Raw genomic sequence first — 17822 nt, 5'->3', positions numbered from 1 at the left:
ATTAAAAAAAACAAGACACAATACATACACTGAACAAAATTATAAACTCAACACTTTTGTTTTTGCCCCCATTTTTCATGAATAGACTCAAAGATCTAAGATTTTTTTGTACACAAAAGGCCTATTTCTCTCAAATATTGTTCACAAATCTGTCTAAATCTGTGTTAGTGAGCACTTCTCCTTTTCCGAGATAATCCATTCACCTCACAGGTGTGGCATATCAAGATGCTGATTAGACAACATGATTATTGCACAGGTGTGCCTTAGGCTGGCCACAATAAAGGCCACTCTAAAATGTGTAGTTTTACTGTATTGGGAGGGGGGTCTGAAAACCAGTCAGTATCTGGTGTTACCACCATTTGCCTCACACAGTGCAACACATCTCATTTGCATTGAGTTGATTAGGTTGTTGATTGTGGCCTGTGGAATGTTGGTCCACTCCTCTTCAATGGCTGTGTGAAGTAGGATATTGCCAGGACCTGGAACACGCTATCGTATACGCCAATCCAGAACATCCCAAACATGCTCAATGGGTGACATGTCCGGTAAGTATCCTGGCCATGCAAGAACTGGGATGTTTTCAGCTTCCAGGAATTGTGTACAGATCCTTGCAAAATGGGGCCGTGCATTATCATGCTGCAACATGAGGTGATGGTCGGGGATGAATGGCACAACAAGGGGCCTGAAGATCTTGTCACGGTATCTCTGTGCATTCAAAATGCCATCAACAAAATGCACCTGTGTTGGTTGTCAATAACATACACCTACCCATACCCCACAGTCACCATGGGCCACTTGATCCACAACATTGACATCAGGAAACCGCTCACCCTCATGACGCCATGCATGCTGTCTGCCATCTGTCCTGTACAGTGAAAACCGGGAACACCTCTCCAAAGTGCCAGACGCCATCAAATGTGAACATTTGCCCACCCAAGTCGGTTACAATGACGAACTGCAGTCAGGTTGAGACCCCGATGAGGACGACGAGCATGCAGATGAGCTTCCCCGAGACGGTTTCTGACAGTTTGTGCTGAAATTCTTTGGTTATGCAAACCAATTGTTGCAGCAGCTGTCCTGATGGCTGGTCCCAGACTATCTTGGAGGTAAAGATGCTGAATGTGGAGGCCCTGGGCTGGTGTGGTTACACATGGAACATATGAGAAAAAAGGTGAGCTAACCACAAAATGCGTGAAGACTGCTGAAACTAAAAAAGACCCTGAACACTAGGTCCAAAAACAAATGAATGTACAGATATTAGTGCACTGTATGAAAGAAAAAAAGGGGTTAATTGAAAAAGTAAAACACTCGCTAGGTGCTAATTCCCATTCAAATCTGAGTGCGGTGAAAGTGAATTCTTTCTGGGAATTATGCTTCCGTGTTTCCCCGAAAATACGACCTGCCATAAAAATAAGACCTACTGTTATTTTGGGGGAGGGGTGCAATATACTGTAAGCCCTACCCCGAAAATAAGCCCTAGTTTAGTGTTTCTAAAATCCTGGAATGCAGTTTATTGTTTTATATAATGTCCAGTGTGTGTTTCTGTAATAGTATAGTGTGAAATACCTTTGGTAGCTGATCTCCCGCTCTGCTGTCCTTCTCCTCTCATAGCTGTCAGAGGGGGATCTCAGCCCCTCCCCTCTGCAGTATTCAGAGCGGGTCACAGAAGTGCAGAGTATTAGATTAGAATTGTGTGAAATACCTTTGTTAACACTAAACTAGGTTCACATGGGGGATTCTTGACAGGCAGGGAGGTAGAGAAGAAAGCACATTACAGATAAGACCTACCCCGAAAATAAGCCCTACTGTGTCTTTTGGTGCCAAAATTAATATAAGGCTTATTTTCGAGGAAACACGGTATTATATCAGTAGGTGCAATATACCAAAAATTGCAACAATTTAAAAACGTGAATGTAAAGTGAAAAAAACAAAAACAAAGTATCATTGTTTAATAAAAATAAAACAAAGAATGTGCATTGCTGATTAAACAATTGAGTAAATTTTTCTTGTGTGACTATGAATTGAACACCAGTCTTTCATTATCAGCTCAAGTAACTGTATCATAAATAATATTTTAAGCTAGCATCCAGCTCCAAATCATTTGAGGTGTTGAAAAGTTTCTTAGTCCTTCATGCTGGCACTTCTATTAGAGCAAAAAAAAACTCTATCCAATAGGTTTCCCAATATTTTCAAGGACTAAGGCTCCATGTACACGGGACGCTGGAAATGGCCGTTTAGGAGGAGTTGGGCGTTTTTTTTCAGAAGCCCCTGAACCCATCTACATTTTATCTTATCTGTCCATGTACACCAGGTCGTTTACAGTCATTTGCAGGCAGTTGCGTTCAGGGACTGTTTTTAGAAAGCAATTATTTGCGTTTGAACGTGTGTTTCCCCTTTCAAACGCACAAACGCGCCTTAACGCGTCTGAACGCGTCCGAACGCGATGACCCGCGTTTAGCGTTCGCGTTTTTCCATTTTAAAGGGGAAAATTTTTTTTGACCTCTAGGAACGCTTCTAAACGCAAACGCCCGCAAACGCAGCTAAACACCCGCTAAACGCGGGTACAAACGCGATCGAACGGACGTTTCAAACGTCCTAAAAATTCCAGCATTCAAAGGGACTTTTAACAACGTCCCGTGTACATGGAGCCTAACTGGTGGTGATGAAGAAAATACCATTCACCAATGACTCTTTCAAGCAATAAAAAGAAAGGGGTGCTGCTATAGCCCCCCTTTCTTTATGGGATGGTGGCAGGGGAATAAAAAATCTAAGAGTTATCAATAGGTTTTCCCTTTAGGTGGCCAGGGTCAGTGAACTTTTGACCTCAGTCAGGCTGAGGTAGATAACAGGAGTATTATTTTTAATGTATAATTTTTCCCGCCTGCTTTTCAGGGCTATCACTGGGCAGATTTAGAGTGTGGAGCTCCGCTCCCGCCCAAATATTCCCGCTCCTGGTCAGTATTTCCAGCTCAAGCTGGTTCCAGAGAGGGGCTATTTAAGAAGCGACCGCGGGACTCCGGGTCACTTCGTTCCTGTCAGGACCTCAGATCTCTTCAGCGTTCCTGTACCACCTATCATAATGAGCCTTATCAGGAAGCTAATAGAGAAAGCTGGAGAGAAGGGCAGCGAGGACTGGCTCCGCCGCTGCCTTGAATTACCGCTGTCGTCGGCGCAGTCAGCCTCGGTCGCTTCAGCGTCGGCAGCCATGGAGGTTCCCAGCGGCAGCGGAAGTGGAGTCCCGTTGGAAGAAGGAACGAGTGAAGAGACATCTCGCCCGGCGGACATCGGAGTTATGGCAGCCGGGTCATCGCACATGCGCAGTAGCGTCTCGGCGGTCATTCACGAAACGGAGGCTGGCCCATCGAAGAGACGCCGGATGCCCCGGAAGAGCTACTCACCGTCAACCGGAAGAGATGAAGCCGGTCCGTCTCGTAGAAGCTCCCCCCATGGAAGAGGAGGCCGTCGCCCGAATCGGAGCCAGACGGAGGAAACATCGCGGAGGCAGCGCACACCTGGGCGCAGGGCGTCAGACGATGGGTCGGTACCTGTCACCCCGGAGGGGGGCCCCCCTCCGGCCGCCAGAGCAGCATCCTCTTCAGCACAGGCCGGAGCGTCGGCTCTGCCTGCATCGGGTGAGTCATCTGCCCCTGAGTCCATGTCTTCTCTGATGTTACAGTTGTTATCTGAATTTAGGTCTTTCACTGAGCATTTTAAAAATCCCCCTGAAGTCCCTAATGATGCTAGTTCTGTGTGGATAGCGCCACCTAGTGGGGAAATTTCAGTCAGTCAGCCTGCTTCATCTTTTGATCTGGCTCAGAGCCAGAACTTACCCGAAGTTTGTTTAAGGGAACCATTGACTTGTGAAGTTTCCCCCCTTGGTTTCCACCTTTCTGAAGCAATTAAAGATAAGATCTGGCAGGGAGCATTTATTGACCTATTGTCTCTGTTACCATCAGCTAAGGATTTTGCAAATAAAAAAGATGACGAGGAGAGGAAGAGACCAATTGCTAGGTCCTTCAATAACTGGTTACAAGCTTTTTTAATATATTCCAGTGTGCTTTGTGAAAAGTTCCCAAATAAAAGTGTGGGATTATTTCAGCACATGGAAATAGTCTTGGAGGCTTATAAAAATTTTGGGGGTTTAGCCTGGTTTAGCTACGACGTAGCTTTCAGGCAAAAATTATCAGTTCAGCCTTCATTAAAATGGGGAGTAAAGGACGTGGGGCTGTGGCTTGATCTTTTTGTCCCTCAGCGGTCCTTTCTCCCCAAGCCTAATGTCAACCCTCAACAGACAGGCCTCCAGTCCTTTAAGAAAGGCTTATGTTTCAATTTCAATGAAACACAATGTAGATGGCCCGGATCATGCAAGTTTAAGCATGAATGCGCATTTTGCGCCGGGCCACATCCCGTGTTCAAATGTTTTAAAAGGATGGCAGCACAACAGTCAGGTGTTCAAAAAAGCCAACTCCCCAGTGAAGCTGCCAGAAATGCTCCCCTGGCTCCTCCGCTATCCAGACCGGGAGAAAGCGGACCTCTTAATTGAGGGATTTACATTCGGTTTTGTGCTGCCTTCCTTTAAGGGCAATGGCTGTGTCATCCATAGAAACCTAAAATCAGTTCTGGGCCTGCAAAGCATTGTGGCCGAAAAGATTGCTGCTGAATTAAAAGAGGGCAGATTTGCAGGTCCTTTTACCGAGCCTCCTTTCTTGGATTTTAGGGTCTCTCCATTAGGCATAGTCCAGAAAAAAGAGCCGAATTCCTACAGATTGATCCACCACCTATCTTATCCCAAAGACGAATCCCTCAACGACGAAATTAGTGGTGAATTAGCTTCGGTTCAATATGCTACTTTCGAAGATGCCCTGGAGAGACTCTGTTTTGCAGGAAGGGGGGCTCTTTTGGCAAAGGCGGATATCAAATCCGCATTTCGTCTGTTACCCATTCATCCCAGCAGTTTCAATTCTTTGGGTTTCCATTTTTTAAACCAGTTTTATTTTGACAAGTGCCTCCCAATGGGTTGCTCATTATCTTGCTTTTATTTTGAAAGTTTCTCCACTTTTCTAGAATGGGTGGTTAGTCAGATTTCAGGGTCTCACCTTTTAGTACACTATTTAGATGATTTTCTTTTTATAGGCCCTCCTTCCTCTGACACTTGTGAAATCTTATTAAACACCTTTTTAAAAGTTTGTGAACAATTTGGGGTCCCTTTAGCCCTCGAGAAAACTTTTCCCCCATGCAACTGCATAGTGTTTTTAGGTATCACTATAGATGCGGCCCGGATGGAGTTTAGGCTACCGGAAGATAAGATTGAAAAGCTTCGCGGATCTCTTTTACAGACGATCAGAAGAAAAAAGGTTTGTCTGAAAGAGCTACAATCCCTATTGGGGTTGTTAGCCTTTGCATCCAGGGTGATACCGGTAGGTAAGATATTTTCCAGACGTATTTATGCAGCGATCTCGGGCCTAAAATCTCCCTCTTCTCACGTGAGGGTTTCAAGTGAGATGAGGGAAGACCTTCTAGTGTGGATACAATTTTTGTTATTTTTCAATGGGGCTACGGTTTGGCAGGAACCTTTTATCGTAGACAGAGATTTTTTGCTCTTTACGGATTCGGCGGGGTCTAAGGGTTTCGCCGCCATTTGGCGTAACCATTGGTGCGCGGCACCTTGGTGCGCCAAATGGAAAAATCTTGGTCTTATACGCAACATTGTCTTGCTAGAATTGTTCCCGATTATAGTGGCCCTGGAATTATGGGGCCATCATTTTCGGAACAAAAGGATTATGGTACGGACGGACAACAAGGGCGTTTTATACGCAATAAATTGCTTGTCCTCAAAATCTCCGCCCGTTACCATAATGCTGAGGTATCTGGTTGCAAAGTGTCTAGAATTCAACATCTGGTTAAAAGCATCTTTTGTGCCGGGAAAAGATAATATTTTGGCAGACTGTTTATCCCGTTTTCAGATGGGTCGATTCTTTCAGCTACTGCCAACGGCAGATTTAACTGGACACTCCTGCCCGGGGCACCTGTGGGACCTGATCTAGCCAGTGTCATGGAAAATATTGAACTATCTCTATCCCCGTCAACACTCGCTGGATATCGATCAGCTTGGTTGCTGTGGCAAATAATTATGTGTGCAATATGCTCTGCCCTAGTTTTTTTGCTGTTGATATATTTAAAGAATTTCTTTGGGTTTTTTTTACTATCCTCCGCTATTTGTCTCTCAAAGTTGATTTTAGCCATCTTGATTTCTTGTTTACTTTTCTTATTTGCCTCCTTGTATTGCTCGAAAGCCGATACTGTGCCCTCTGATTTATACTTCTTGAAGGCCAATTTTTTTCCCCTAATAAGTTTTTTGACGCTACGGTTTAGCCAGCCAGGTTTGGCTTTGTCTCTTCTAAATTTATTTCCCATAGGAATGCACTGCAAGATGCCTTTGCCTAATATGTTCCTAAAGCATTCCCATTTTTCCTCTGTGGTCAGGGATCCCAGGGTTTGGTCCCAGTTTACCCTTTCCATCAATGAGTACAATTTTGGAAAGTTTGCCCTTCTGAAGTTTAGGGTTCTTATGTTCCCCACTTGCCTTGTTATATTGTTATTTATACTAAATGTGATCATCCTGTGATCGCTAGAGCCCAGATTGTCCTGGACTCCTACCTGCGAGATTAGGTCTGGGTCATTAGTGATCAATAGATCCAGGACTGCATTTTCTCTAGTCGGAGAGTCCACCAACTGTGACATGTAATTATCCTGTAAGGTTTCCGTGAATAGGCGGGCCTTCTGTGAGTGTGCAGTCCCCTCGTCCCAGTCAATGTCGGGATAATTGAAGTCCCCCAATATGACGACTGATCCCAATTTTGCCACTTTACTCATTAGTGCTAAGAATTCCAGCTCTACCTCCTCCCCTTGGTTAGGTGGCCTATAGCAAACCCCCACAATTACTTTCCCCTTTTCTCCTTCCCTATGGAGTTCAACCCACACAGATTCTAAATCCATGCTCATCCCATCCGTAATGTCACTCCTTTCTATCACCTTTATATTGTTCTTGACATAGAGACATACCCCTCCCCCTCTTTTTCCTACCCTGTCCTTCCGGTACACCGAATACCCTTGGATATTGGCCAGCCAGTCATGTGAGGGGTCGAACCAAGTCTCTGTTATTCCCACAAGGTCTATGTCCTCCTCATGTACCAATATTTCCAACTCATCCATTTTATTAGCTAGGCTCCTGGCATTAGCATATACCCCTCTTAGTTTTACGGAAGTTAGGCGCAATTGGCGGTTATGTTTATTCCTGTTTGGTCTGAGATTTTCCCGCACAGACCTGCCAATTTACATTGTGGACCTACTGTCGCTGCTGACCCTACAGCTGCCTTCAGTCCTCTGCTCCCTCCTGACTGACTCTACTTCTGAGCCCTCCCCCCCGTCTCCTAGTTTAAAAGCTCCTCCAACTTGGTGGCCATCTTTCTCCCCAAAAGAGCTGTACCGTCCCCATTAAGGTGCAGCCCATCCTTACTAAAGAGCCGGTAGCCGACTGAGAAGTCAGCCCAGTTCTCCAGGAACCCAAACCCCTCCTTCCTACACCAATTCCTTAGCCACTTGTTAAGTTCCCTAATCTCCTTCTGCCTCTCCTGTGTGGCTCGAGGTACAGGCAGTATTTCAGAGAAAACCACCTTGGAGGTCCTTTTCCTCAATCTATTACCTAAGTCCCTGAAATCGTTCTTAAGGATCCTCCACCTACCTTTAACTTTGTCATTAGTGCCCACATGCACCATGACCGCTGGGTCATCCCCAGCCCCCCCATCAATCTGTCTGCCAGATCTGCGATGTGCCGAACTCGGGCGCCCGGTAAACAACAAACTGTTCGGTTCCACAACAGCCCCTCCTCTTTATCATATGCTCCCATGTGTCCCTCTCACGATCAGTAGCAATGTATGATACAGGTACGAGCTTCACTAAAGCACACAAACCTTTTGAATTTGGGGAGCACTCCCTTAAAAGCCACAGAACCACACAAAAGAAATAGGGACCTGTCAACACCGTACATGAAGAATTTTCCTGATAGTCACTACCTAATTGTCCCGATACCCAAATTGGATTGACCAGCAAAGAGCAAGAGTCAGGGATAATATTAAAACTATAACTGATGTTACCCTCTAGAAATGTGTCATTAAATTCTATAGACAAGTTGTCTGGTTGTCTTCATGCCAATACGAACGTCTGCCATTGCTTGGGTGTAATAGCTAGGTGAGGGTTTGGAGCACACCCAGCAATTTGTCCTGTTTGCCGCCTTAGTCAGTTGAAGGTGCATTTTAAACTATAGGTTGGGATGCTGTTCATCATTACCCTTGCTAAAATACACTAAGCTAAAAATTTAAATAAAAATGATGCTCCTTATTATTATTCTTGGATGGAGTTGAGCAGCTTTTTGCAGTGTCTGGTGTGGATCCAGTTAAGCTTCAAAGAAGTTGGCATTGTTAGCTGAACCTGGTATGGCTCAGAATCCAATTCCATCCTTTGATGTTTCTTCACAATGACCCAGTCACCTGGTTGAATAGAATGTACACCGGTTATCGTGTCAGGGTCTGGGAGAGACTCATGAACCCTATGATGGACCTTTTGGAGCTCCCTTTGCTGGGACTGTACCTACCCCCTCAGCTGAGAATGTATAGATGACAGCTGCTGAGGAAAGTACAATCCAGTCTTTGGTTGACTCCCAAACAGAACCTTATAGGGTGATAACCCATGGGGCATTCCTGATGGGGTAAAGAGTCTTTGTCCCATCCTGAGCTGTGAGGAGGAGGCGCGCTGTGACCGGGACGTGCGGGGGAGGCACTGAGAGGAGAGACCGGAAGCCGGAAGCTGTGTGTGTGGGCAGCGTGTGCAGCATGTGCAGCGCTGTGAGTGTGTGTGTGTGTGTGAAGGAGCTGCAGGGGGAGACGTGCGGGAGACCTCCTGGGAGGAAGCCTGTGACACCTGGGACCACCGAACGGCGGCGGCAGTGGAGGAAGATCAGGGGGGCTGAAGGATTGGGAATGAGCTGGTGACCCAGAACAGCAGCACGTGAGTAGGTGACCGATCAGCTGTTTGGCAGCTGGTGGGGGGGGGGGGAACCAGAGGGACTAGCTAGGGACTGTGCTTTGCGACTGCGACTGACTGTGCTCTGTGACTGTGACTGACTGTGCTTTTTGACTGACTGCTCTGGGCGAGTGACCGGGCTGTGCGACTGTGAGTGTTGTGCGGCTGTTCTCTACGACAGTGACTGATCGGGCTGTGCGACTGACCGGGCTGTGCGACTGTGAGTGTTGTGCGACTGAACGTGCTGTGCGACTGTGTGTCGTGCGACTGACCGGGCTGTGCAACTGACTAGGCTGTGTGACTGACCGGGCTGTGCGACAGTGGGTGTTGTGCAACTGTGAGTGTTGTGCGACTGACCGGGCTGTGGGACTGTGAGTGTTGTGCGACTGTGAGTGTTGTGTGACTGAGTGTTGTGCGACTGTGGGTGTGGTGCGACCGTGAGTGTTGTGTGACTGTGAGTGTTGTGCGACTGACCGGGCTGTGCGAGTGTGAGTGTTGTGCTACTGTGAGTGTGGTGCGACTGTGAGTGTGGTGCGACTGTGAGTGTTGTGCGGCTGTGAGTGCTGTGCGACTGTAAGTGTTGTGCGACTGATTAGACTTAGATTAGTTGGTACAATGCCCGGCGGGTGTGGAGATGTGACTCGGTGTACATCTTGTGATATGTATGCGTTCCTCGATCATGCGATCGAGGGCGAATACAAATGCGCAAAATGTAAGCACGTTGCTTCCCTGGAAGCTCAGGTCCTAAATCTAGGGAAGCAGCTTGCAACCCTGAGCCAAATGTCCATACCGAGGGAGAGCTGGGATCGTACCCGTCAGGCGCAGGCAGGGGCCTGCACAGAAGTGGGCGGAGTATTGGAGGTGCAGGCATCAGAGCAGAGTAGAGGGGTGAAAGTTAGGAGGGGTAGAAGGGGACAAGGCAAGGAGGCCGGTCCTGGGCTGGAGCACCCCAATAGATATGCCCTGTTGCGGGAAACCAGTCAGGGACCAGCATTGCTGGAGCAGAGCGACGCCCCTAGCTGCCAGGTGAAGAACTCCTCCAGTGAGGCTGGGAGAAAGGGAAAGGAAAGACAGGTGCTGGTGGTAGGAGACTCAATCATTAGAAGGACAGATAGTGCAATCTGTCACAAAGACCGTGGGCGCCGAACAGTCTGCTGTTTACCGGGCGCTCAGGTTCGGCACATCCCGGATAGGGTGGACAGATTATTGGGTGGGGCTGGGGAAGACCCAGCTGTCATGGTACACGTGGGTACCAATGACATAGGCAGAGGAAGATGGAGAGTCCTAAACGATTTCAGGGACTTAGGTGCTAAGTTGAGGAGTAGGACCTCCAAGGTAGTATTTTCAGAAATACTACCTGTACCTCGAGCCACACCAGAGAGGCAGCAGGAGATTAGGGAAGTTAACAAGTGGCTGAGGAGCTGGTGTAGTAAGGAGGGTTTTGGGTTCCTGGAGAACTGGGCCAACTTCTCAGTCGGCCACCAGCTCTATGGTAGGGACGGATTGCACCTAAATGAGGAGGGTGCAGCTGTACTGGGTGAGAAGATGGCCGAAATGTTAGAGGGGCTTTTAAACTAGGTGATGGGGGGAGGGTACAGATGTAGAATTAGCCAGTGGAAAGCAAGATTCAGAGGGCACAAATGGGGACATTAGCAGTAGGGTGTTCAGAGCTCCTAAACCCAGGGTGGGTATGGGGAAAAATCACAAGAGCAGCCTAAAAACATCTTATGAGGATATACAGTATGTAAACGGCCAAAATTACGAGGGTTGTATACCAATGCCAGAAGCCTGGCCAACAAGATGGGAGAGCTGGAGCTGCTGATGTTTGAGGAGGACTTAGATTTTGTGGGAATAACTGAGACTTGGTTCGACAGCTCTCATGACTGGATGGCGACCATTCAGGGGTATTCCCTTTATTGCAGGGATAGAGAAGGTAAAAAAGGGGGAGGGGTATGTCTGTATATTAAGAACAGTGTACAGGTAAATATGAGGGATTATATTAATAATGGAGCTATGGACGAGGCAGAATCCCTATGGGTAGAACTTCAAAGGGAAGGCACTGTGGGGAAGGTAATATTGGGCGTATGCTATAGGCCCTCCAACCTGAGGGAGGAGGGGGAGGCGGACCTCCTTTTACAGATAGGATTGGCAGCAAGGATGGGTAATGTCATTATAATGGGGGACTTTAATTATCCAGATATAGACTGGGCAGAAGGAACCGTGCATTTCCATGTTGGTGAAATGCTGCCTCCTGCTAAGACGTTCCATATGAGCTGCTGGTGCTGCTGTTTGTTGTGGCGTGCTGACAAATCTTTTCCACATTTCGGCCATGCTAACCCTGCCCTCTGAGGTGTTGCCAGTGCCCTGGTTGCGTTGGTGACCTCTTCCTCCTCCTCCTCTGCCTTGGCCTTGTGCTTCCACTGTGGCCCCGCTGTCAGGTGGGAATGCCAGCAGCATTGCGTCTACCAGCGTGCGCTTGTACTCGCGCATCTTGCGATCACACTCCAGTGAGTGAATTAAGGACGGTACGTTGCCCTTGTAACGGGGATAAAGCAGCGTGGCCACCCAGTAATCAGCACAAGTTAGAATGTTGGCAACTCGGTGGTCGTTGTGGAGACACTGCAGCATGTAATCGCTCATGTGTGCCAGGCTGCCCAGAGGCAACCAAAGGGATAGTTAAGCTGACAACAGCGTCATCGGCACTGGCCATGTTGGTGGAGTACTCAAAACAGCGCAACAAAGCACACAGGTCTTGCATGGAGTCCTAGTTATTGGTGGTGAAGTGGTGCAGTTCCGCAGAGCGACTCCGCGTGCGTGCTGCAGCTGAAACTCCACTATGGCCTGCTGCTGCTCGCGCAGTCTTTTACAGCATGTGCAAGGTGGAGTTCCACCTTGTGGGCACATCACATATGAGGCGGTGAGCGGGAAGGCCGTAGTTACACTGCAGCGCTTACAGGCGAGCAGCAGCAGGGTGAGAACGCCGAACGTGCGCACAGACGGCCTGCACTTTCTGCAGCAGCTCTGACATATCGGGGTAATTTTGAAGGAACCTCTGCACCACCAAATTCAGCACATGCGCCAGGCAAGGGATGTGCGTCAAACCGGCTAGGCCCAGAGCTGATATGAGATTTCGCCCATTATCACACACCACCATGCGGGGCTTGAGGCTCGCTGGCACCAACAACTCATTGGTCTGCTGTTCCATGCTCCTCCACAACTCATGCGTGGTGTGGGATTTTTCCCCCAAACATGCAAGTTTTAAAACTGCCTGCTGTCGTTTACCCCTGGCTTTGCTGAATTTGGTGGTGAAGGTGTTACGCTGACCGGATGAGGAGGCGGTAGAGGATGAGGAAGCGGAGTAGGAGGAGTTAGGAACAGGAGGCAAACTGAAGCGCCCTGCAATCCTCGGTGATGGAAGGAGATGCGCCAAACAAATTGAAAGGGTGTATCTCACACGTACACATACAGACTATGCCGCAATTTAATTTTTTTCACCTGCATGGGTGTATATTGAATAGCGGAATAGAACAAAAGTATATAAAAGGGTGTATCTCACACATACAGACTAGGCCGCAATTGAATTATTTTCACCTGCATGGGTGTATATTTGAATAGCGGAATAGAACAATAGTATCCAAAAGGGTGCATCTCACACGTACCGATACAGACTATGCCGCAATTTAATTTTTTCCACCCCAAAAGGGTGTATATTGAATAGCTGAATAGAAAAAAGTATATAAAAGGGTGCATCTCACACGTATAGACTATGCCGCAATTTAATTTTTGTCACCTTCATAGGTGTATATTGAATAGCGGAATAGAACAAAAGTATATAAAAGGGTGTATCTCACACGTACAGACTAGGCCGCAATTGAATTATTTTCACCTGCATGGGTGTATATTTGAATAGCGGAATAGAACAATAGTATCCAAAAGGGTGCATCTCACACGTACAGACTATGCCGCAATTTAATTTTTGTCACCCGCATGGGTGTATATTGAATAGCGGAATAGAAAAATAGTATCCAAAAGGGTGCATCTCACACGTACAAACACAGACTAGGCCCCGATTACAATTTTTTGTACCCTAAAGGGAGGATGAGGATGAGGAAGAGGAGTAGGAGGAGTTCGGAACAGGAGGCAAACTGAAGCGCCCTGCAATCCTTGGCGGTGGAAGGAGATGCGCCAAACAAATTAAAAGGTGTATCTCACGCGTACCGATACAGACTATGCCGCAATTTAATTTTTTTTACCCCCAAAAGGGTGTATATTGAATAGCGGAATAGAAAAAAGTATACAAAACGGTGTATCTCACACGTACAAACACAGACTAGGCCCCGATTACAATTTTTTGTACCCTAAAGGGAGGATGAGGATGAGGAAGAGGAGTAGGAGGAGTTCGGAACAGGAGGCAAACTGAAGCGCCCTGCAATCCTCGGCGGTGGAAGGAGATGCGCCAAACAAATTTAAAAGGTGTATCTCACACGTACCGATACAGACTATGCCGCAATTTAATTTTTTCCACCCCAAAGGGGTGTATATTGAATAGCTGAATAGAAAAAAGTATATAAAAGGGTGCATCTCACACGTATAGACTATGCCGCAATTTAATTTTTGTCACCTTCATGGGTGTATATTGAATTGCGGAATAGAACAAAAGTATATAAAAGGGTGTATCTCACACGTACAGACTAGGCCGCAATTGAATTATTTTCACCTGCATGGGTGTATATTTGAATAGCGGAATAGAACAATAGTATCCAAAAGGGTGCATCTCACACGTACAGACTATGCCGCAATTTAATTTTTGTCACCCGCATGGGTGTATATTGAATAGCGGAATAGAAAAATAGTATCCAAAAGGGTGCATCTCACACGTATAGACTATGCCGCAATTTAATTTTTGTCACCTTCATGGGTGTATATTGAATAGCGGAATAGAACAAAAGTATATAAAAGGGTGTATCTCACACGTACAGACTAGGTCGCAATTGAATTATTTTCACCCGCATGGGTGTATATTGAATAGCAGAATAGAACAATAGTATCCAAAAGGGTGCATCTCACAGGTACAGACTATGCCGCAATTTAATTTTTGTCACCCGCATGGGTGTATATTGAATAGCGGAATAGAAAAAAGTATATAAAACGGTGTATCTCACACGTACAAACACAGACTAGGCCCCGATTACAATTGTTTGTACCCTAAAGGGAGGATGAGGATGAGGAAGAGGAGTAAAAGTAGGAGGAGTTCGGAACAGGAGGCAAACTGAAGCGCCCTGCAATCCTCGGCGGTGAAAGGAGATGTGCCAAACAAAATTAAAAGGTGTATCTCACACGTACCGATACAGAATATGTCGCAATTTAATTTTTTTTACCCCCAAAAGGGTGTATATTGAATAGCGGAATAGAAAAAAGTATATAAAACGGTGTATCTCACACGTACAAACACAGACTAGGCCCCGATTACAATTTTTTGTACCCTAAAGGGAGGATGAGGATGAGTAAGAGGAGTAGGAGGAGTTCGGAACAGGAGGCAAACTGAAGCGCCCTGCAATCCTCGGCGGTGGAAAGAGATGCGCCAAACAAATTTAAAAGGTGTATCTCACAGGTACCGATACAGACTATGCCGCAATTTAATTTTTTTCACCCCAAAAGGGTGTATATTGAATAGCGGAATAGAAAAAAGTATATAAAACGGTGTATCTCACACGTACAAACACAGACTAGGCCCCGATTACAATTTTTTGTACCCTAAAGGGAGGATGAGGATGAGGAAGAGGAGTAGGAGGAGTTCGGAACAGGAGGCAAACTGAAGCGCCCTGCAATCCTCGGCGGTGGAAGGAGATGCGCCAAACAAATTTAAAAGGTGTATCTCACACGTAGCGATACAGACTATGCCGCAATTTAATTTTTTCCACCCCAAAAGGGTGTATATTGAATAGCTGAATAGAAAAAAGTATATAAAACGGTGTATCTCACACGTACAAACACAGACTAGGCCCCGATTACAATTTTTTGTACCCTAAAGGGAGGATGAGGATGAGGAAGAGGAGTAAAAGTAGGAGGAGTTCGGAACAGGAGGCAAACTGAAGCGCCCTGCAATCCTGGGCGGTGGAAGGAGATGCGCCAAACAAATTTAAAAGGTGTATCTCACACGTATCGATACAGACTATGCCGCAATTTAATTTTTTTTACCCCCAAAAGGGTGTATATTGAATAGCGGAATAGAAAAAAGTATATAAAACGGTGCATCTCACACGTACAAACACAGACTAGGCCCCGATTACAATTTTTTGTACCCTAAAGGGAGGATGAGGAAGAGGGGTAGGAGGAGTTCGGAACAGGAGGCAAACTGAAGCGCCCTGCAATCCTCGGCGGTGGAAGGAGATGCGCCAAACAAATTTAAAAGGTGTATCTCACACGTACCGATACAGACTATGCCGCAATTTAATTTTTTGTACCTCAAAAGGGTGTATATTGAATAGCGAAATAGAAAAAAGTATATAACACGGTGTATCTCACACGTACCGATACAGACTATGCCGCAATTTATTTTTTTGTACCCCAAAAGGGTGTATATTGAATAGTGGAATAGGAAAAAGTATATAAAACGGTGTATCTCACACGTACAAACACAGACTAGGCCCCGACTACAATTTTTTGTACCCTAAAGAGATGAGGAGGAAGAGGAGTAGGAGGAGTTTGGAACAGGAGGCAAACTGAAGCGCCCTGCAATCCTCGGCGGTGGAAGGAGATGCGCCAAACAAATTTAAAAGTGTATCTCACACGTACCGATACAGACTATGCCGCAATTTAATTTTTTCCACCCCAAAAGGGTGTATATTGAATAGCTGAATAGAAAAAAGTATATAAAACGGTGTATCTCACACGTACAAACACAGACTAGGCCCCGATTACAATTGTTTGTACCCTAAAGGGAGGATGAGGATGAGGAAGAGGAGTAAAAGTAGGAGGAGTTCGGAACAGGAGGCAAACTGAAGCGCCCTGCAATCCTCGGCGGTGAAAGGAGATGTGCCAAACAAAATTAAAAGGTGTATCTCACACGTACCGATACAGAATATGTCGCAATTTAATTTTTTTTACCCCCAAAAGGGTGTATATTGAATAGCGGAATAGAAAAAAGTATATAAAACGGTGTATCTCACACGTACAAACACAGACTAGGCCCCGATTACAATTTTTTGTACCCTAAAGGGAGGATGAGGATGAGTAAGAGGAGTAGGAGGATTTCGGAACAGGAGGCAAACTGAAGCGCCCTGCAATCCTCGGCGGTGGAAGGAGATGCGCCAAACAAATTTAAAAGGTGTATCTCACACGTACCGATACAGACTATGCCGCAATTTAATTTTTTTCACCCCAAAAGGGTGTATATTGAATAGCGGAATAGAAAAAAGTATATAAAACGGTGTATCTCACACGTACAAACACAGACTAGGCCCCGATTACAATTTTTTGTACCCTAAAGGGAGGATGAGGATGAGGAAGAGGAGTAGGAGGAGTTCGGAACAGGAGGCAAACTGAAGCGCCCTGCAATCCTCGGCGGTGGAAGGAGATGCGCCAAACAAATTTAAAAGGTGTATCTCACACGTACCGATACAGACTATGCCGCAATTTAATTTTTTCCACCTCAAAAGGGTGTATATTGAATAGCTGAATAGAAAAAAGTATATAAAACGGTGTATCTCACACGTACAAACACAGACTAGGCCCCGATTACAATTTTTTGTACCCTAAAGGGAGGATGAGGATGAGGAAGAGGAGTAAAAGTAGGAGGAATTCGGAACAGGAGGCAAACTGAAGCGCCCTGCAATCCTCGGCGGTGGAAGGAGATGCGCCAAACAAATTTAAAAGGTGTATCTCACATGTATCGATACAGACTATGCCGCAATTTAATTTTTTTTACCCCCAAAAGGGTGTATATTGAATAGCGGAATAGAAAAAAGTATATAAAACGGTGTATCTCACACGTACAAACACAGACTAGGCCCCGATTACAATTTTTTGTACCCTAAAGGGAGGATGAGGAAGAGGAGTAGGAGGAGTTCGGAACAGGAGGCAAACTGAAGCGCCCTGCAATCCTCGGCGGTGGAAGGAGATGCGCCAAACAAATTTAAAAGGTCTATCTCACACGTACCGATACAGACTATGCCGCAATTTAATTTTTTCCACCCCAAAAGGGTGTATATTGAATAGCTGAATAGAAAAAAGTATATAAAACGGTGTATCTCACACGTACAAACACAGACTAGGCCCCGATTACAATTTTTTGTACCCTAAAGGGAGGATGAGGATGAGGAAGAGGAGTAAAAGTAGGAGGAGTTCGGAACAGGAGGCAAACTGAAGCGCCCTGCAATCCTCAGCGGTGGAAGGAGATGCGCCAAACAAATTTAAAAGGTGTATCTCACACGTATCGATACAGACTATGCCGCAATTTAATTTTTTTTACCCCCAAAAGGGTGTATATTGAATAGCGGAATAGAAAAAAGTATATAAAACGGTGTATCTCATACGTACAAACACAGACTAGGCCCCGATTACAATTTTTTGTACCCTAAAGGGAGGATGAGGATGAGGAAGAGGAGTAGGAGGAGTTCGGAACAGGAGGCAAACTGAAGCGCCCTGCAATCCTCGGCGGTGGAAGGAGATGCGCCAAACAAATTTAAAAGGTCTATCTCACACGTACCGATACAGACTATGCCGCAATTTAATTTTTTTTACCC

General features: G+C 46.1%; 1 protein-coding gene across 1 annotated transcript in view; it reads right to left on the bottom strand.

Moving 5' to 3' along the window:
- Positions 1 to 8400: 8400 nt before the first annotated feature.
- The window catches only part of LOC309550601 (uncharacterized protein), a gene marked incomplete at its 3' end in the record, with an annotated part of 41664 nt that continues 32242 nt past the window's right edge, over positions 8401 to 17822 (bottom strand). The window contains exon 2 of the mRNA XM_082250944.1: positions 8401 to 8546. Within this exon, the coding sequence (XP_082107070.1) occupies positions 8401 to 8546 (146 nt within the window). The remainder of the gene's footprint in view (positions 8547 to 17822) is intronic.

Source organism: Pelophylax lessonae (genome assembly GCF_965119305.1).
Source record: "Pelophylax lessonae genome assembly, chromosome: 3".
NCBI lineage: Eukaryota > Metazoa > Chordata > Amphibia > Anura > Ranidae > Pelophylax > Pelophylax lessonae.
This window is presented reverse-complemented; position numbering and strand designations above follow the sequence as displayed.